General features: G+C 42.4%; 1 protein-coding gene and 1 long non-coding RNA gene across 2 annotated transcripts; one reads left to right on the top strand and one right to left on the bottom strand.

The window, feature by feature from the left end:
• Window position 1: 1 nt before the first annotated feature.
• On the bottom strand, window positions 2-15492 carry LOC128079207 (uncharacterized). The gene is made up of 3 exons (XR_008206026.1): window positions 15397-15492; window positions 3902-3997; window positions 2-947 (listed from the first exon to the last, which is right to left on the bottom strand). It is a non-coding gene; the product is annotated as an uncharacterized LOC128079207 (long non-coding RNA).
• On the top strand, window positions 4281-18213 carry TMEM114 (transmembrane protein 114). The gene is made up of 4 exons (XM_052680181.1): window positions 4281-4736; window positions 5225-5305; window positions 14906-15043; window positions 15381-18213. The coding sequence occupies exons 1-4, from the start codon at window positions 4553-4555 to the stop codon at window positions 15611-15613; spliced, it is 636 nt and encodes a 211-aa protein (XP_052536141.1). The 5' UTR covers window positions 4281-4552; the 3' UTR covers window positions 15614-18213.
• The last annotated feature ends 3835 nt before the right edge of the window (window positions 18214-22048 follow it).

Genomic DNA, 22048 nt, shown 5'->3' with positions numbered 1-22048 from the left:
CTCCTTCCGGCGCGCGGCTGACGCGCCCGCCCCGCCCTCTTCGCCGCCATTGGGTCAGTCAGAACGAACGGCCTCCATGGCCGCCTGCCTGCTGCCGCCTGCAACTGCAGTAAGCAAATAACGCTCTCCAAAACTGTGCCATGTGCCTATGAGAGCTACATAAAACACGGGATAAAACAAGAATACCCTGACACCAAAAAAGCATTCAAATTAGAGCAAATACTCAAATGAATTCCATCTCCTTTGGCGTGACATGTGGAAGGACAGCCGTTGGAGTTGGTGCTCGGCCTCGAGCATCACAGAAGAAATCAGGCACGTTTATGCTTTCACCAAGAGCAGCCATCTTCCAGCAGCTTTTTCAACTTAACGTACTGCGTGTGAAAAATATTTAAAGCTAAGTGCAACTGAATCACATCAAGTCAAGAAGCAAAATGATATCGTCTCATTATGAATGTAAAAGCAAGATTTAAAAAAAATATATACTCCTGGTTGAACAGGTTCTTGCAATACCATGGCTCAAAATTGAAGAATTTTGCTTGTTTGCTGGGTAAGAACAGCTGAAGTGACACACCGTCATTTTCCTGTACTGCAACTATGGCTGTCAGAAAAGCCAGCAATGGACAGAAAAATAGAAAACTACAAGTTCTGCAGGTTCAGAAAAAGCAACTTGTCAGTTCATATACTGTTCATGAGCACTTTGTTGTTAGGGAGCCAGCAGATGGACAGCAGTGGTCCTTCCCCTCTGCTCGGCACTGGTGAGGTGGTACAGAGTGCTGTGTCCAGCGCTGGGTCCCACAGAGAGAGACCATCATAAGAAGGCGAGGGTCCACTACAGGGCCGTGAAGGTTTGAGGGGGATGGAGCACCTCTCCTGTGAGGAGATGGAGAGAGCTCAGGCTGTTGAGCCTGGAGAAGGCTCAGGCGGATCTCATCCTTGTCCATAAATACCTGGAGGGAGGTGCAAAGGGGATTCAGTTCATAAAGACATCTCAGGTGACGGTACAGACAACACAGTGAACTCACAGGTTGTGTATAATTGCGGTCCAACAGACATGCAGCTTTTCCACAGTACACTGCACACTGAAGAAGTGATGTGATTGATTTCCCCATTCATAGTTCTAGCCTTGCAATCAGCACAGACACTGAAAATAACTGGATTTTGTTGAAAGATACTCAGAAGTCTGGTTGCTGATTATATTCAATTCAAGGTACGTTCTGATCTGATGCTTAGGAACAGGTATCATGAAAGCTGAAGAGCCTATGGCAGCTGGTCTATTATTTTACTGACCCATTCCCTATCCCCAAAATCTCACTAAAGCAATATATTTTGTAACAGTAATAAAAACGGTAGTTTAAAACAATAGCTTTGGGTCACATTATAATGAAATAGACAAAGGAAAAAGATCTTTCTCGGCTTCAGATTAAAAGAGCAGCTATCAGAAAGGCCACAGGAGATCACCAAGGAACTAAGTATAACAATAAAAAGCAGCTTAATATCTTGTTTTTCACATTGACATTTATGTGTGTGCATCCAAATTTTTGCTCTTGGTGAGTGCAGAGGAAGTGGTGCTATGGGCACAAATACATATATTCTTTTAATAATTTTATATCTAGTACCACACATTACCATACTGAATTAATATCTTATAACACTGACAAATGTTTATCCTCCCAATCCATTTGTGAACTGGCTGATAGTGATTACACTTTCTTCGTAAGAGAAAAAAGCATTAAGGTTTTTAGGAATTGCATGTCCAGGCGGCAGCACCAAGTGCCTTTATTTAAACTGCTTTTCCAAAGCAACTTAATATTCTTTGCATGCAGCAGGGAACAAAATTAGAACTACTTGTTCCTACCCTAATGCCCTAACCACAGTGCCCTTGGATGCCCAGGCTATTCTACTCTTCTTATTACAGATACATTAAATCAGAATGAAAAGTGAGAGCACGTACCAGTAAGTAAAGGTGAAATCTGACTGTAATGCTATGATCGCACCCTGTGTATTTCTGCAGTAATGACAACTATGATTAGCATCCGCTGGTATGCAAAGTGCTTTGAACTTGGAATGAATAAAAAGACTGTTATATAGATGAAAAATCAGTGGAGAACTTTGTTTTGCTATCCAAGCACATGACACCTCGGTGCTGGTCAGCAGGTTGAAAATCCCTACATCACTGCTTGAGGTTGAAAAGTTCATGAGGAGTCAATGAACAATAATTTAAAAGGGCAAGTGCAGCTGTCAGCTTCTGTGTTTCCATATTTCTTGAATATCTACTTCTTCCCAGGGGAAGCTTGCCTCATCCAGCAAGAAAACCAAATTACAAGGCAATGACAGCAGTGCAGAGCTAAACCCACAGTGATTTCTTTTTCATTAACTATTTTGTGGTTGTTTATCAGAAACATTCACTCTCTGATTATAGCATTATTCTCCATGGGATCGTTCAGTACAAGAATTTGCATGCCTTTGGCACCATCCCATCAGGGCTTCTCCCATCCATCACAGGCAGATTTACATAGAATATTTTCTGAGAGAGGTCTGTATGTCACATGTCAGATGGTTCTTAAAACACACCCAAATTCTCTTTAAGCAGGAGGAAAAGAGCAAACTGAAGGTGAGTGAAAAGCCCTCTCTTATGCTCAAGCATACCAAATCCATAAAACACAGAAGCACCCTGATGCATTCAGTAGCAATCACAAATCATTGTCTTTTAAATTGAGATCTTTAAGCTAGATTACAGGGAAGAACTGCAGAAAGGCATTTGATGCTCGCATGCTCTATACCAAATGCTGTTGTAAAGTTTTAGTGAAGACTTTAACACTGATTAATGCTCCAGAAAGTAAGAGAAAATTCCATCCATCCATTCTGCTCATTTCTGCCCACAACTTCTTTCCCATTCCCCTGCCCACCTCTGGGGGTGGTCAGTCTCTTCTGAGATTTTTAATATAAAATTAGGCTCTTCGAGGTCAGAATGCTGCATTTTGCTACGCTGCACCCTGTGGGCTATTAATTATCTGTGATATCTGAGTAGCAGGTTGTACACAAAGGGTACTGCTCCTTCTCCACAAAGATAATTCTACGTTAAAATCTAAGCTCTTCCTACACTGAAAACCCCAGTGTGACTTCCAAGTTTGTGTTATTTTTAGAGATCTCAGTAGATTTGTAATTAAATCTCTGGTGAAGCCAGCCTGTGCCACTGGCTTCTTCCTTTCATTATGGACCCTTTCTCATGAATACATGAAGATGTTTTGATGAACTGGGATTCTTTTGTTTTCCGACTTTGTAGAAGTTCATTTTGTTTTTCTTCTCAGCATGAGAGTGAATGCCTGCAGATTATGCTGATGTGGAAATTAAATCTTGAGCTGATATATTCTTGACATTAATTTTTCTATCATCACAGGGCATAAAAGGATCAGGAGCTAGCAGGTCTAGCTTTTGTTTTCTGTAAATTTAAGCCAGACAGATTCTGCAAGGACCTCCACATATTCTGACGACTAAAACAAAATTATTTAGTAATGTTCCTAAGAATAAGCACGTCTAGAGCTCTGTGGCACCAAGCTTAGGGAAAACAACTGTCCGGGATGCATGTCACAGACGTGCACCCTGTGTGGTAGCATTATTCTGGGGCCACTTGGACCTACACAGCTTAAGTGCTGCTGTTTCATTCTGTGACACCCTTTGCTTTCCCTTGACATTAACTGGAGGTGGGCGATGCAGGCTGGTTGAGATGTGTGGTTGGCTCAGACCTGAGAAGTGAGCTGATGAACCATCTGCTCAATGCGTGATGCTTGTGGGGCCAAATAAGTTTGCAAAACAGATAAGTTTGGAGTCCCAATTAAGATTCGTGCCCCAAAGCTCATTTATGTCTTATTACTGGATCAATGAATCTAATGAAACATTTCACCTTGTTCCGCGAGGCTTGTATGGCTTCAGTCATCTGATAACAACAGCTGCTTAGTTTGTAGAATGACACCAGCACTTTCATGTATTACAAATACACCTGGGGGAGGCAAGAGATAATAAAAGCTCAGAATAAAGATGCAGTCGCTTAACTGTGTATTCCAGAATGGAAAGACTATTATAAACGCCAGCAATGCACATCCTTGTTTGGAGTTGCACAGCAAAACACAGGCAGGAGTGATGCTGATGGGTGTGTGTAAATAAACACGCTCTTTCCAGGAATATTTTCCTTTGAGCTTATCCTGCTGCTGAAAGCACACCTGAGAGCTTGATGCCACGAGTGAGTCACACGTCGTGCCCCGTGCCCATGCCACAAAAGAACAGAGAAGGACCGTTTAACGACTGGGCGTTACTTAACGTTCCCCTGGGGAGTCTGGGACGAGTTCTGAGCAAGCAAGCAGCAGAACGAGGCTCCCTATGGAGCGCCCGTGCGGACCGCCCGGGAGCCGCGCTGCTGCCTGCGTGCCGCCGTCAGCGGGACCCGCCGTGCCGGCACCGAGCGGCACCGCGCGGCACCGAGCGGGCACGGGCATCGCCTTCTCCCGCACCGCCCTTCCCGTCAGCGTGCATCTCCTCCCGCGGTCCGACGGGCAGCATGAGGGTGAGCCTGAGCGTCCTGTCGCTGCTCCTGGCTCTGGTGGGAGCCTCCAGCTTCGTCTTCCTCGTGGTGGCCATCGCGACGGACTTCTGGTACATCATCGATGCCTCCCGCCTGGAGACGGCCGCCAACGGCACGGCCGCGCTCAGCTCGCACTCGGGGCTCTGGCGGACCTGCCGGCGTGAGTGGGGCGGCGGGGGGCGTCGGGGGGGTCCCGGACCGCGCCGTGCCGATGCCGTCCTCTCTGCTGTCCGTAGCCGGGGGCCGCCCGCCCCACCCGGGCTCTCCCTCCACGCACGGAGGACGCCCGACGCCTGACTCCTGCTGCTGGGCAAGGGGGCACGAGCAGAGCGGATTTTCTGTTCTCGCAAAGTAGTTCGGCATTAACTTTTAATTCAGACCAATTGAATAAGCGTTAAACATTTAGAAAGGAAGAGATCTGTTTTCATTTGGCTCAGGGGAAATTAAGGGGAGGAAGTACAGCGGGGTTAAAGCCATTCCAGTGATTGCCGATGATGGAAACAGCATATGCGCCACCACACAATGCTCACTTTGTATCCCTAAATCGTGGCAACATATATCATTATGTATGTGTTATATTATTGCTTATGTATGATAATAATCTTTAGCTTAACGTTTTTCCTATTTATTTTTCCCCATCTATATCAGTTAGGAGCAAATGCTACCCTTTGATCAACCCCTTCAGGCACGAGAATGCAAACATCACCGACTCACACCGACAGCTCTTATGTGAGTAATTTCTGTGTTATTTTCCTTCTATTCCCCCACCCTGGGCCACGCTCATGCTCCCAGAGCTGCTTCAGAGGGGGCTGTGAGAACTGCACTGTACAGTCACTGCATGTGGTCCTTAAGAGGGATTGCTGCTGGCATAACCCTCTGCTTGATGTCAGGTTCAGCCAGTTTCTGCCAGAACAGCACGTTTGTGCTGGGGGAGGGCGGGGGTTACAGAAGGTTCACAGCTGTTATAAAAGAAAGGCAGGAATGTTGAAGATTCCCACACAAGAGTTTAATTCCTGGAAATGTGTAAGCATACTTTTAAATTAATGTTTAAGTCAGTCACTTATCTACCTTGTCATTGGGATCCATCCCTCTGAAAAAATATCATGGTACAGGAATTTAAGAAAACAAATCAATAACTGAAAGAAGCATTAATGCTCTGTGAAGAACATCGTGCTCAAAAGGTTACTTGAAGTTTCTAACTGCACAATTGATGTTCTTTTGCTTTAGATTCATTTGTCAGAATCAGAATGTTTTCAGAATATTTCAGAACATTTTCAAATCCTTCTGGGCACCTGGTAAAAGATGAATTTGCTTCTTTGCACCACATTCAGCATGACACTTTGTTCATACAAGAGCTTGTTTATGAGCTTCCTTTTTTGTATACCTATCCTCTCTGATTGTTTTCCCCTCACAAACAGAACACACACACACTTATCCTGTGTCTTTTCCTCAGAAACAGCCATTTCCCTGAGCACCCCACGACACAGCCAGCAGTGCAGCCAATGTGGCAAAGTAAGCCCAGGGCTACTGATGTAATGTGGCTGTGTTGCTGGGAAGTTTAAGTAGAAATAAACAGCATCACCACCAACACACTGACAGGTTGGAGCCTTGCAGCACAGACCATCTCTGCACTTGGAAATAGAAAGGTGCCATTTTTTTCCACTTTCCTTCCTTAAGACAGAGGGCTTTAGCTTCACGATGATGGTGAAAACTGTGAAGATAACTAACAATGATTGCCTCCTGCATCGCTGAATCCTTTAAGGAGTTCAAAGTTAACATTTAATTGATTAAACCTAACCACACCAATCACATTTACATACGGGCACCTTGACCAGTGAGGTCAGAAGTTGCCTAAAATGTCAGGACAACATTATGTCCGTGTTTGCAAATGCTACATCTGTAATTCCTCTCACATAAAGAGGTTTTAGATTACAGCTCTTCAGTGAAAGCTGAATTCTGCTAAAACAGAATCAAAACTATTCCAGAGCTATTTATTATAAAAATGACATTGGCTTGGAAACAAAGGACACCTCTTTGGTAGTCAGGCAGGGTAAGAAAAGAGCGGATATGTGAAAAAATTGGATCCATAAGTACACATACAGACTCTTCAGAGCCTCAGAGAGATTTTGTCTCTCACATCATCAAACACCACTTACAGTTTCTTAGGCAGAGCTTGCAAAGATGCTTGCATGCTTTATTATGAACAGGCATAGCCTGCCTAAAAATGAGATATAAGGGCACTTTTTAATTAAATGAACCTGTTGATTTGATTAGAATACCCAGTAAAGAACTCTGATGTTTTAGACGCACAGCTTCAATGCAGCTTCAGTGGATTGCACAGCAATAGCAGCTGCACTTCTAGGAAATACAGACATTTCTAAAAGTGCCATCTGGTTTGGTATGGATGTTCTACTTCAGCCTTGTATTTTTTTCTTAAAGTCTTTTTCTGACTGTGGTTCCTGGATCGTATTTAGGCAGATCTGGGCAAACCTTAATTGACAACAAATTTTAACTAGGCTTTTGTAGGACAATTCTAGCCTCCTCAGTTCCAGCGTTATTAGGGTAATTCAGGCAATTTCTTCATGTGTTGCTATGCAGGACAATGCAGCTAACTGCGCTGCCTTCATCAGTCAGTTTAAAAAAACTCTATTTTTTTCTGTGTTCATTTGTGGATGTCAGTGTGAATAACACTCACATGGAATTAATCTCAATCTGCCCAGAGGTGTGCTTGCTTTTCTCACTGTTTGATTGGCAGACTGAATTTCAGCAGCTCTGCTAACATTGCGTGTTCCTCGCCTGTTATTCCCAAAAAGCTTTAAAGCACTGTCTCCTAGTGCAGGCACTTAAGTCTCTCATCAGTAATCTTGCTCTGCTTTTTTCAGTGTTCCTACACTCTTTCTGGCATGACGTTAATAGACACGAGTGCCAAAAAGATGGGAGAGAGTCTGTACCTGCGTGCAGAGAGCTGGGTCTAAGTGAAAAAGAAGGGCTGGTGGCTGACAGAGGACAAACCCCTCGTCGTTAGAGAATGAAAAGCCTTCGTTTTCTCTCCCTCCACATTTCCAATCTCTCCTATTCATCTCCAGCAGTTTCCTTGCAGGCTTATTGTGTGCTTCAAATAGAACTCCAGACAAAACAGAAAAATTGGGCATTCAAATTAAAGTTCCGTTCCACCAGCAGCATTACTCAGGCAATCAGAGCAGGTCTTCTTAACCCTGAGAGTGCAACGTACTTTCACATCACTGCAGCACCTCTGAGCTGTTTCTTTCATGGCTCAGCTACAAGCATGCCTTGTCCAGTACATTAAGCTCCCAGTTCTTTCCTCATCCCTCCCTTCAACTGAACATATGACATAGACCCTCTCACCCCCAACCTCACAGTGTACAAAATGCTTTCAAACTACAGATTACTTCATAGGAGGATGATATATATAAACAAATATATATGTATATTTGTTTGAAACACCAGCCACTGTTTAAAGAAGATATGACCAGACTCGCTTTTCTGACATTTCTGCATTTATAAAATGTTTTTCTACTGCAGGTATTTTCCTCTGCTCCATACACAGTTTTACGAAATATTGTGAAAAGATACATTTCTGAGGGAAATGCCACTAAGCTTTCATAATGTAACTATCATTTCCTTTTTCTGGATCTGCTCTGCTAATTCAGTGTAATGAAAGCCTGTCCATTTTGTGCAGAAACAAAAAAAGCCTATTGTGCTTCTGGGCACTTCATTACAAACATGGGTTTTGACAACAGCAGCCCAGGGTGCAGCAGGCTTTGCACATCTGAAAGGCCTGAAACATTCTTGTGTTGAGCAAAAGTGCTTGAACCTGCCTAGTATTTCCCCAAACAATTCCTCAATCAGAATGACTGAGCTGCCTCATCCCAGAGTCAGAGCCAACCCAGTCACCCATTCAGCAAAACATGAAAGAAGTCAAACCTACCACAGTCACCAACTGGAACAGCAGTGGCAGCCAGAATGAAAACATCGCAGAAGACAGCAACAGTAGTGCAAGCAGGTGAACATCCCTAATTTCTTCTGCGTGTCTACAGACAACGTTTTTTTCCTCCAAGTTGCTCTTAATCTTTGTGTTGGTGGTGCAAAGTCTTCTACCACGCTGGGACATCCAATCAAAAGGGATTCAGCAGTCAACTGACTGAGCACTGGAACACTGGCATTGCTTCTGCTCCTACCAGTGCCAAATGGACAGATTACAGCGAGAGCATCACTTTCCATAACTTTGACACTTACTAAGGTCTGCTGGTGACCACCAGGGCTACAACTGAAATCTGTCAGCAGAAGCAGCTCAGATGCCTTTCTCCTCCATGCATTCTCCTGTGCCAGCTATAGGAGACAGGCAGAAGGAATTTGTCACTGGAAGCCAAGTCCAGCTCTCACAGAACAGTAAGAGTTGGATGCTGCTGACCTCACAGGAAGCAGTGTCAGGAGTTCTGAGCAGCTTTGCTGTTTTCCAGGATAAGAAACATAACATTCAAAATCCCAGGATCAGATTCAGAGAGAAGAAAATGGGTGTATAGAAAGAATGGCATTTAATCTATTGAATTTTTTTCTCCCAAGAGTTGCTGCGAAATCAGTTCTTAAAAAAATAAGTTTCACTGAAGGAAAGGTTACTTTTAGGAAATTTTGTAGTAAAAATATTTTTATTTTACCAAACTTGGCATTATAAGCAGTAATTACCCATACAGGTTTAGATGAAGATGCAATCTGAGCAAAACAGAAAATTTTATAAATATTTTAAATCAGAATCCAATTTTACTCCAAATTGAGCCCTTCCTGTAAGACAGATCAGCCATCAAAAGAACAGAGCAACGAGCCAGCTGGGGACTCACACAAACTCAGCTTTTTGGAAACTCTGTGTTCCTGTGTGCCTGCTATGGCTGCAGTGACCCCTGCCTGTTAACAAAGACTGCTCCTGGAGGCACTGAGCTACCTGCTGTGCCATCTGCTGATGGAAGAAAGCTGTGACAAAGTGTTTTTCCAATGCATGGTAACATCTGTTAAACGGTGGAGATTTGTGTGTGTGACTTCCCTCCCTATCCTTTTAAACTAAATTGTCACAAAGATTTTTAGTCTTTTGGCACATTAAAGCAAATTCATTTCCGTCAAGTAATGCCTTACAGAAGAGACCATTTTGGGCCAGAGATGAAACCAAATGAAAAAGCATACAACACATAATTCCTCTGAACATTTCTTAACTTTGCACCCCAAGCTGGAGCTGCACCCATTTACACAGCAGAGCTAGAGTGAGTGTTACAAAAATAATGCAAGAGAAACTACTGCTAGCTATTACTGGCTGCATAGTTTGCCCCAACACCAAAAAGCTGCATTAGGGACCGCTGGAGATCCTGAGATTTTGCTGACTATTATGGCCAGAGTGATTTTCCATTACAAGTCACTTTTTAGTGCTCTCCTTCGTTCCTGAGCTATCCTGTGAAGATCAGTTAACCGCTGACGTTTCCAATCTTGCTCCAGTGAAAGGAAATGCTCTTCTTGTAAAAATCAATTCTGGAGCATGCAGCTGCCCATCCACGGCTGCTGAAATTATTCTCCCCAGTGTTTTTTACAGTCATTAATTTACTCAGACCCACAAGGCTGCAGACAGGTTAGTGCTTCCTGCAGGGAAGTTGGTGCATCCTGTAGGAAAGCAACCTCAGCCACAGAGGCAGTTGCTGAGTACCCCGGTGTTATCATGTCACAGCTGCCTCAGTTTCTTCCTCAACAAAATTAGCTTAACAACATAGTAAAACAAGACTGGATTTCCTCACAGTGCATGGACCTCCAGTGGTCAACCAGCTGCGTCCACTCTTCACCCTGTTCATAAGTCCTAACTCATCTTCACTGAGTTCAATATGTATACAGAATGCTATCTATACTGATCCTTTACTTGCCATCTGTAGCAACTAGACAGATCAAATATGATGAGAAAGATGCTACAACGCAGGTGTGATGACAGAAGGACCAGCATGATAGAAAGACACTATAAAGGAAGAGAAGATTGCTCACCTATATCAAAAGATTCCAGGTTTGCAGGGGAAAGCTTCACAAAGGAGGGATCTCCAACCAGAGACCCTTTTCCAGTAGCAGTCAGCCCTTAAATGAGGTCTCAGAGACGTGCAGCCAGGCTCCACCCCTTCTGGTCACACAGCTGAATTGCCTTCACCTGTGCTCCCAGGGCTGACCTTTCCCAGGTGCTCAGTCAGTGGTTCAGGCCAGCACTCAGCAGTTTCCATATACCTTTGCACACACCTGGGGAGTTTGCAGCTCTTGACAATTTTTTCTTTTGGCTTCAAGTTGCCAGAAGGAACCAGGTAGGGCTGGAGCAGCTGGCAAGAGCCAGTTTGCAAAGGCCATGTGTAATAAGGATATACGCAGAAATTCTATCTTCAGTGCTGTGGTAGATGTATACCTAAATAGATGTTTTGTTTCTGAGCAACGGTATTAAGATCAGAGGGGTTTCAGTGAACTTTTTTTTTAGTGCTTGTAGTTGATATTATGGTAAATTATGGTATATATAAATCTGAAAATCTGAAACAACTGTAGCATCCCTTCAGCTGAGACTGAATAAGTGACAGCTTCTGATGAACGTTCTTATTTTCAAATGCCATTACAATCATAGCAATAGAACACGAACCCTGCTATGCTGCTTGTGTTTAGCATTCTGTCTCTTCCTAGCACTGAAAGGCTCCATCAGCTCTCACCCGTACCAACTCCAGTATCACTGTATTTCTACAATCTGCAATTTATTTCTCACTTTAGTTCAGACTTGTCACCAGGGAGCAACACAAAGCTGACACCCAACATCCAGAGCTCAGCTCATTCTCCTGGGACACCCTCACCTTGCAAGCTCTTCTCCTTCATCACCCGTTCACTACTGATTGGGACTTGGTGCCCCGTGTTCTAGCCCAGAAGACTCACGTTCAGCCACAGAGAGCAGTTGTCAGGCTTTCTAAGTGTGCTGATCCACCTGAGCCCTGCCAAACCTCTCCAGAGCAGCCCTGCTGGATGCACTGCTGCCAGCATTCTGTTGAACTGTAGCTTTACATGCAGTGCTTTCTTGCTGGCTATTTAGTTACTGCTGAGGAAGATGAACAGGTCTTTAATTAAGGTCTTCTGAGCTGCTGTCATTTGGAATATTTCTGATGAAATGACTATTGCTTGCTATCACAAGCTGTGCAAACAAATCCAAAGTTAGTTTGAAGCAGTGGAGCTCCAGCATATTAACAGGAGATGGTAATAATGCTGCTAGACCTGCAGCTGGTCAGCTTTGATATCAGCCAGTTTTTATAGTTCATTCCAGAGATATCTGCTATGCACTGCTCATCAACAGCTGTGCTGAATCATAATTTAGAAGTGCGTGCCAAACTCACAGATCTGGATACACCCTGCAGATGTCACTCTTGCAGACATTTGGTCACAGCTTTGGCTAATAAGCTTAAAACTATATGAAGAAGCATTGAGCAATGTAAGTATTTTCAGTCCATAGAAGTGGAGTGGTTTTTAAATGTTTGCCAGTTTTACAGTATTGGATCTTTTCAGCTCTACCAACAGGGAACTCAAGTGAAAAACAGAAGTGGGAAGACGAATGATGCTCTACAGAAAGTGCACAGGCCTTTTTCTTTTGCAAAATGCTTGTTCTCCCCTCCCCCAGTAATTTTATCAAAATGAAGCTTTACACAATACACAACCTGTGTATTTCAACATAACCTAAAAAAAAACCAAGAAAATGTTTTACCTCAAAATTTATGTTTGAACTTTTATCCGCAGATGATTACTGGAGGCAGAAATACAGTAAAGATGTTTTAAGTCATGTCCTTCTATAAACTAATTCCCTCCCTCTAATCAAGGAATATAATGGTATAATATCATACACCAGATGACATGAATTCAAATCCCTGAGTGGTTTCCATGGCAGCATTTTCGAATAAGTTTCACCGGCAGTTACAGACAGCATAGAAGAAGCACAAATGAGTATTAGGTACTGAACTGGAATACTGGAAGTGATGCAAGTGCTGTTTAACCAGATGCAGCCCGTTAAACCTTTGATTTTTTAAACAGCTGCGGGTGATCCGGGGGGGTTTGTGGGTTTCAACTGAGATATCCCTAAAACTTATTTTTGCCACAGAGGGAAAAAAAAATTAAAAAAAATCAGAGTTATTCTGCCACTGCATGCAGTTGTCACAGATCATTAATGTACTTTATGACTCTCCCCAGGATAATACCATGGTATGGATTCGTTCTCCTTTTGGCTCAAAAGAAAGTGCTCTGAACAGCCTTATCTTCACTGCACTTGTCCTAGCTGAGGTTACAGTCCTAACTGCTGCAGTTGAAATCAAAGCACAGACAGGAAATCAAAGGAACACCATTAGTGTTACTGTCCTCAGGTTTGATAGCAGCAGCCATGATTGGTGAGGGACAGGTGGGAAATGACAAAGCCCAGTGGCAAGCTTGCTTATGCGGCTCAACATCCTGCAATGCTGGCTCTGAGGACTGAGTCGCACCATTCTTACTCTTTTCTTGATAATTACATCAAATTTTATCCACTAGAGGACTTTTCACTTCCTTTTCTCCATTTCTGAGGTCAAAGCAATGTCTAAACGACAACAAGTAACAGTCAAAACTATTGGATCTCCTTACATTAAAAAAATATCTGCTAGGTTTGATCATACTTTCCCTCAAAGTACTTTGCTGGCTCATTGGGAATATCTGAGAAGGTTCTTCAATCATTCAGAGCTGAACTACTTACTATGTCCTTGACACATTACAAGGCACTGTGAGGCTTTCAAGGTCACTGAAATGGCAGCTCTGTTCTAGAGCTGAACCAAGGTATGTTTGTTTTTACTAACCTAAGAACAAATTCCCTTTTAATTTACACCATTCTTCAACTTGCTTCAGTGACTTTACAGTAATACAGGTGAGGAGAAAGAGGAATAAGTTAAATTGATTGTTTTTTCCAAGAAAGAGAAGAACCAAAGATTGATTTGCAGAATTTTCTTCTTTGTAAAGAAAGTAGCAAGGAACTAATATCTTCAGAAACAATGAATCCTTCCCAACTAACTAAAATTGGTGTTGCAGTATTCAAGTATCATTCACAAGTCAGAGCTGCAAAGACACAGACTGAACTAACTTATTGAAAGAACAAAGCACAGAAGCAATATGCTGACCCATGAGTACATCTTATCTTTCTACTCATGTCGAAGATGAGCTGGATCCTTAACCAGCCTATATATCAGTGTTATATATCCACTTGAGCAGGGAGTTACAGTTACTGATAAAGAAATAAACTGATGATTGGCCCATACACAAACTCTAATCCCTTAACTGACTGATCTTCCTTAGGAACTAGCTGATATTCCATTGCTCCTCTGGGAAATTAAGTGGGGCACTGAAGCCCAAAGCCATTCAGAAAACACAACGTAAGTTCTCCATTCTGAGTAACTCTGCTCTTTACTCTGCTCAACCCGTAGTAAGAAATAAGAAGATACCAGAAGCTGATGCATTTGTGTTTTTGTTATTATTCTAGAAAAGGTTGGGTTGAATATGTGGATAGGCTATGTGAGAAAGAGGAGAGACAAAGATGGTTTATTGAGGAGAAAACAGCATGATACGAAAAAATACACAACAACCCTCTGTTTACACAGCTATTAAGATATTATAGGGATCAATAAGAACTAATGTAAAAAAGGTAATACGAGAGGAAGCAACCAGTGTAGGATAATGTACTTAGTGAAGCTGCTGTAGAAAACAACGACAGACATAGAATTAGAGCTGGATGGGAAAATGTACCTGTAGTTGTTCAGCTACAAAGGAAAAGGTCAACAATTTGGTAGATCAGTTTGGCAGAGGGTATAGGACAGACAGAAAGCATTTAACCAGAGTGCTTGGTAGACTCCATCACCCAAACTGAACAATACCTCTTACTATCATACGTACGATTCAGATAGCCAGAACTACTACTTAAGGTTGCAAGTGACTACCAGATACCCAGCACACTACCTGCTTTCCAGCTGGGCTTGATATCTGAGTAGAGTTTTATTGCTTAAACACATCTGCGTTGACATACCCTTTATCACCACAGTCTCTGAATCAGAGGCCATGGAGGACCCACCTGATGATACCTTCTCCTCCATTCTGTGTCCCGCCTATTTAAACTGAAAGCCACAGAGATAGTTCAGCTTCTTGTTCTTAATGCTCAGAATAAGGCTCTGATGCTGATTATGGGATCTGCACTCATTAATTATTAATGCATCAAGTGACACGATAGTAAAATATTAAAATACTAACACTCTCCATTTTTTTCTTCAGACATGCATGGGACGTTTGTCATTCTGATGCCTCTGAGCCTGATACTGATGATTTTTGGAGGAATGACTGGATTTATCAGTATTCTTGCCAGGGCATATCTACTGCTTCTAATGACTGGTCTGCTTTTTCTTTTTGGAGGTACTATATCAAACTCCTGGCTTAATGGATGTAAATAATAAGAGATTATATCTGGAAAACATCACTTTACCTTTTGGAGAAAAATGTTGAGCAAGACTTTGCTTTCAGAATAACACAGCTGTTCATTTTGTGTCTCTTCTGTCAGGACCTGACAGTTCATTTTCCTCTCGCCCTTCCCCCAAAACAATTTTGACTTGATTTGAGAGGCAGGGGAAGCCTTAATGGTAATCTACCCTGAGTAGATCAGAAGGAATGGCAAGGATGCCCAGAGAGTTATGTGAGGACTTTTACTTTCTGTAGCAAATTGTAACTGACCGAACGTGTTTTTCTTACCCAGCTCTGGTTACACTTACCGGGATTGGCGTCTACATTGCATATTCAGCTGCTGCCTTTGAAGAAGCTGTCTGCCTCCTGAGGAGTAAGGAAGTCCTGGTAGAAATCGACATCAGGTTTGGCTGGTCTCTGGCACTGGTCTGGATCTCTTTTGTCGCAGAAGTGATCACTGGGGCTGTGTTTCTCCTGGCAGCAAGAGTCGTCGGCCTGAAACGGCAGCGTGAGCAGGAGTTATGAACAGCAGGTATCACTGCAACAACAGAAAACTCTGAAATGTGGATTCCTTGGTTTGGTTTGGTCTGGTCACTAGGGAGAACAAAAATGGCAAGACTGGGACTGAGTAACTTGCCAGCTGCCATAAACTCCTCGATATTGTCTACAAAATACAAAGATTCTGATAAATCAGTAACATTCCTAGTGTTGTCAGCAAGAAAACCTTTGTGATTTTAGAAGAAATCATGCTGCACTATCAGTGTTTCTAAAACAATTTCAGCAGGCAGCTCATGCAGCATCAATACACGTTATTTAGAAATTTTTTGCTTTCTCTTCTTTCTGCTATCCCTGATTACCCTGCAGAACAGTCTGCATGGTCCACTTTGCTTTTGGTTTCCCTTCAGATACTCCTGATACGTATGCTAGTTAGCCTCTATCACATGTGACATATGATGCCTATATACCTGAAGCCAGGTAATGAGCATGGAGGCTACATGTATTCAATTAATACTGTACAGTTAATGTGGCTTTGTTGTTCAAAATAAAATCAAATGTAAAGGTCCAGAATAAGAACTTCACAGTATTTGGAGAAATTCAGATCATCTCCAGCACTACAGCATGGCTAGGACATCCAATCCATGTGCACCTTCCACATTCATAGGATCTTTCTGTTCTGTCTCCCTGAAGAGGCTATTCTCTCTCTTCTACCACTATCACACTATTTCTTTGTGACAACGCACAAAAATGTGACAGTTTGAGAGACTGGAGAACTCCAGAAGCCTACTTTATGCCAGCTATGTGTGTTGGCTAAGGAATCACAATCACAGAATTGTAGGGGTTGGAAGGGACCTCCAGAGATCATCGAGTCCAACCCCCCTGCCAAAGCAGGTAAAACACAGCTTCACGTTATTTATTCAAAAATCATTACTTAAAGGCTGAAAACAAAGAAATGAATCATTTTCTAAAACTGAGCTTTGGTGCTGTAAAAAATAATACAAAAAATGAAGGCCTAGAAACTGTGAATGACTTAACACTAGTTATCCTCCAGACAGCATTGACTATGGCTGTGAAGCTCTTAAGGGCAGTGAAATGGTGAGTGTTGTATTTCAAGAGAAAGCTATAGCTGCTTCTCTGGATGTTTTAAGAAAAGACTGCAGCCAGCCCACATCTGTCTGATGCTCCCATCACATAGATGCTACCCATCTCTTCCAGTTTTTTATCAGCTTTTTCTTCAATTCTGTAATGCAGAAGATGCAACTGATACATTTCCCAGTTGATACTTTGCAACCCTGACGCTTTAATTTCATAAAAGCAATAACACGTTTGTGCTAGAATGTGTTTAATTTGTGCTGGAAGCTGCTGAGTAAAACCAAGCACACGGGATGCCTGAACTTCATTTTAAGAACTAAGCAATCTGGATTTTCTTTATTATTTTTTTCATTCAAATGTTGGTAATAACATTGAAGAGAAAATTTACTCCAGTGCCCACTGCAGTTAGTGAAGAAGTTTTTCCTGACTGCTGTGGCCCGGGGTAAAGAGCTGAATGTACTCTCAGCTCCACTACAGATCCAGATCATGGTCAACTTCTGCATCTTATGGTTCAAGACTGTGACTCAGGAACTGCACCAGCTGGGCACACTTTCAGTGAGCAAGTTCCTTGTGCTTCCTTCAGGAGAGAAAGGGCATCACTTACTTCTGTTCAACACTGGGACAATGTTATCACGGCCTTTTGCTAAAAATTGAGCATCTGCGCTCTGATCCTAGTTCCATAGTACCAAGTTTCTTATGGAAAACGATGGCAGAGAGCTTCCAGCTTGCAGTCTTTGAATATAAAGGGTAGTGTTACTACAGTGCTCTGAATGGAGAACTGAGGCAGAAAAACTGCCAAGGTCCAATGAAACCAGAGCTTCTGATTCCCAATCTAAAACCTTGGTTGGCAGATTTTTTCTTATTATCAGAATGAAACAAGGTTAGAAATCCCAACCAGGCTGCGCAGCAGAAGCTCTGCTAATAGCCAGTACCACTTCTACTTCCCCATTTCTCTCACACTGATTTTCCATGACGCTTGTGCTGGCACTGTGTAATGGAGTCATTTCACAAGTTAAAGCTGACTAAATCAGCTCTATAAGAAGATTAAAGAAAAATCCTTCATAGTAAATATTCCACATGCTTAAATGAATTATGTAAGATGTAATTCTTCAATGTTTTGGTGCTGGTGAAGTTATTTAATGTAATATGACCGTGTAACGTCAGTCAGACATTAGTAAGCTGTAATAGTAACCTATCATCCCAGTTATTGGTGAATGTTTATCACAAAGGTTGTTTTACAGTGCTTTTGAATTGTGTAAAACTAAATAAAATGACATCTCTGAGCTAGGAAATATTTGAAAAGACGTGGAAGAACTAAGAAATAATTTTTAACTCCTTCTGCAGATCTATTTCATAGTTTACAAGATGCTTTTGACGTACCTGTGTTGCATGTGGTAGATATTTATAAGATACTTATGCAGCTACAATATACAATTCAACCTAATTAGAAAGCCAACGTATATGTTATTGAATTAAAGCAATTCTCATTTCCATGACATTCCTAGATTTCACATTCTGCCTTCCTGCAATATCTAGCATAATGGCAATAAAGAGTATTTTCTGCTCCTGAATTTTTCTTCAGTCCCTGAATTTCTCAGAAATTCCATACGAATATAAATAAAAGTATGGTTTTGAATAGTCAAATAAGCCTTAAACAAATTTAATTATGCTCAACAGATAAAACATTTTGGAAAGGACTGTACGTAATTCAACACAAGTGATCTCATCAAGCTTCTACTTAGAATGAAAGTGATGTTTGGCACACAGTTCTTCACTTATTTTCCCAGAATTCAGTACTGAGATGAGGAGACTGACTGCTTCCAGTACTGCAAACTCACAGGTATTTGGACATATTTAAAGTGAAGAAAAATAACACACTGAGCAAAGCAGAGCAGTAGTTTGAAGCAGTAGAGTGTACACAGCTACTGGCCAATACTGGCTTCTGATTTGAAGGCTAGCTCAAGGGATGGTAGAGAAGAAGAGAGGAAGTGACAGAAATTCTTGGAGGTAGGAAAATGTCACATAGTCAAGAGCTTCAGAGAAGATGCTGGTGAAACTAACACAGACATGCAACCACAGCCTGGGTCTGTTACTGAGCTGGATGCTGCAGAGCATCTTGGATGTCTCTGTGCCTGCTTCCATGACTTCCAAAGGGAGAATATCAGCTGAGACACAGCTTCAGTTCACATAGCTCCATCTGTTGATCACTGATCCAAAGCCTACAGTTCCAACTGACTTTGTTATTGTAGCAACTGGACAGATCAACATGATGGGAAAGGCATTACAACAAAGGTGTAATGACAGAAGGACTGGCATGACAGAAAGGTGCTATAAAGAAAAGGAAGAAAATTGCTCACCTATATCAGAAAATTATAGGAGGGCCCAGTCAGCCCTTAAATGAGGTCTAAGAGAGGTGCATCCAGGCTCCACTCCTTCCAGTCACACAGCTGAATTGTCTTCACCTGTGCTCCCACAGCTGACTGGCTCCTTTCCCCAGGTGCTCCATCAGTGGTTCAGGCCGTGACTCAACAGTTCCCATACAGTTACATTACACAAATAATTCATCATCTTTTTCTAAATCATGAGCCATGGCAGGCTGGAGACCTAGCAGGACAAGCTCTGTCCATGCCCTCCTGGTCAGCAAAGCCAGTCTGCCCAGAAGCCCTCCCTGAGGTGACCACAGCAAGGCTCGCAGTGTCTGCCCACCTCCTTAGACCCTGGACTCAGATTGCTTTCTGGTGGCTGCGAAGTACATTTATTCCTACTTTCTGTCAGGGTTGACTGAAGTTGTTAAGGAAAATTGGACCATGAAATCCCGAAGACATAGACTGTCCAAAGCTTGATTGGCATCTTGGGGTCTCAAGTAATCTTGGCCTCCAAATGACCTTCTTTTGCACTGTTCTGCAAATGAAAACCAATGATCTCAACTTATTAAAACCGAACTCATTGAAGACATAGGAGCCTACTTCAGAAATCTAATTTCCTTTTCTTTGATTCAGTTTGTAAACTTCTTAAAGTGAACCAGTTTGCAGTTTGCCAAGATTTTTTAGTCCTATCTGTCATTTCCATATTAACAGCCTATACTGGCCCAGCTCAGGACCAAAAAGGTCAGACTGAGCGCTCTGGCTTTGTGCTCCCTAGAATTAGCACAGCCATGCTCAGAGTGTCCCCTTTGCCTCAGCACTCCCGGTCTGCCCAGTGGCTGCAGCTTTGCAGCTCAGCAAATGCAAGCTCCACAGAGCTTGAATGCTCTGACTGAAGACTTTCTGTATTTCAGAACAGTGGTCTCTGCTGACATCTTGTGACAACACTGAGCAGTTGACTGAATTTGGAAATAATTAATTTCCATACAGACTACTCCTTGTATAGTTTGAAGAGCAGAGGGGACTACCATGCTCAGCCGACCGTAGCTCCTGTACTACACAGCCCACTGAATTTCACCTAGAAACTGCTGCTCCCAAGCCAGCAGCTCGCTGCCTTAGGATGCACCTCCCAGCTGATGGCCATCTGAAGTTAAAATGTCAGCCAGTGATAGGAAATGCACTGTTAACATTCTTGGTTAAAAAAAATAAAAATTCTCTAAACATATTAATGGTTTTTACTCTTAGATGAAAGATGTTACAGCTGTTCCCCAGATAGATTTTGTTTAGATGCAGCAGTACTGGTCTTAGATATTAGCTGTGGTGCAGGGTCAACTTTATAGACTTTTATGTTGGATGAATGCCATTTTGGGCTAGTTCCTCCATGAACAGCAGTTGGTTAACAGTCTGCAGATAGGTGGAATCAGGTGTTCAAGGGAAGGGAAGTGAAATGCAATGCCATGCATGTCTACTGTAACGAAAGCAGCACTGACAGATTGAAATTTCTGGTGATTTGTGACCTAGCTTCTCAAGCTATCATCTAAGGAAAAACATGTATGTGGTCTTAGAGGAACCTTTCAGGTTCCATTGCCATTGAGGACAAGGCATTGAAATTACTATGTGTAAAACTCATAACAGAATTATCATCAGTTAATGAGATCCTGTTCATCTGCCAAGTACACATACAACTATGTGTATTTATACTCTCAAGTCATCTCTTAACACTCCTGAGTATCAAAACACATTCCTTCAGCACACCTCCACTGCAGCCTGGTCCTACACCCATGGTGGTTTATATTAATGGATTAAATCCAGAGTCAATAACCAGAGAAGAGTCAAGAAATAGAGTCGTAGTTCTTTTGACAGTCTGCCTATACTGCTCACTGCAAAGCAAGCTGGAGGACTCCGTGCATGGGTTTGGAGGGATAACAGGCAGTTCTCTGAAGAGCTTTTGGCTCGTTGTTTTACTGCTTTCATTTTTGCCAAGGATAAGGCAAATACTTGTCATGGAAGGCTGGGACACTCCCGCTGTATTGCTCCCTAGGTGCTGAAGTGTATTTGTCTACCAATAGCCAAACAGCATTTACTGTTGGCTTATGTTTCTGGACAACACATCTGGCTGCTGGAGCAGCTAGCATATTTCTCCATCCAACCTGGCCTCCTCAAATATTCATAAGTTAATGTTGTCTGTAATGCCTGCAGCATACAGAGAGACTGAATTGAATTGCACTGTGGAGGAGTCTCTTCTACAGCCTTTCGGAGCTGGCTGCATCAGCACCGTGAAAACCCTGTGGCATCATAAACCTTTTATTGCCACAGCTCCCACTTGACTAGTATTATACAGTGAAGCATTTAATTATGCAAGAAACACATAAAAATAATTTTATAACTCTCAGGCAAAAATCCACAGAAGCAACAAACTTTGGAGGACTTGCAATAACAACTACCTGCCTTTCCATTTAGGAATCACAGCACATTACAGGCATGGCAACAACTGCAGCCATCTGACTGCAATGCTCTAACTCCTTCCTGTGGCAAACACCCCATACAACAGGACCTTGATTTGGGCCAGGGTACCTCTGAGAAAATGGTACATTTCTGCATAAGAAGGAACTGAGAGGTCCAGGCATATCTCAGTCAGCAAAGAAACCAAAATTACTTTAATACAACATGCAGCATAAAAATTTTCCCTCTCAAAACTCAGGAATAGTGCAATATTTCATGAAAACAAAAGAAGAGAGAAACAGTTGTCTCTCAGTCAGTAGAAATCAAAATGTTCATGAGCTTTTCTTTTAGAAAAGACTTCACCTACAGGATCACTTCATGCTCAGCTACTCACTGCTTAGGCTGCTACTGGAATTCATGCAAAAATCCGAGACGGGACTTATAATGGGAGCTCCATTTTGCTGAACTAACTGCAATTTTAAAAAGAGAAGCTCTATTTGCAGCATTCAGCCCCCGATCATGTATGCATGTCAGTCTGGAGGCACCCAGCAACAAGAGGGAGGAG

Source organism: Tympanuchus pallidicinctus, unplaced genomic scaffold (genome assembly GCF_026119805.1).
Source record: "Tympanuchus pallidicinctus isolate F22 unplaced genomic scaffold, pur_lepc_1.0 scaffold18, whole genome shotgun sequence".
Lineage (NCBI taxonomy): Eukaryota > Metazoa > Chordata > Aves > Galliformes > Phasianidae > Tympanuchus > Tympanuchus pallidicinctus.
The sequence above is the reverse complement of the archived record's forward strand: the minus strand, read 5'-3'. Positions and strand labels throughout refer to the sequence as shown.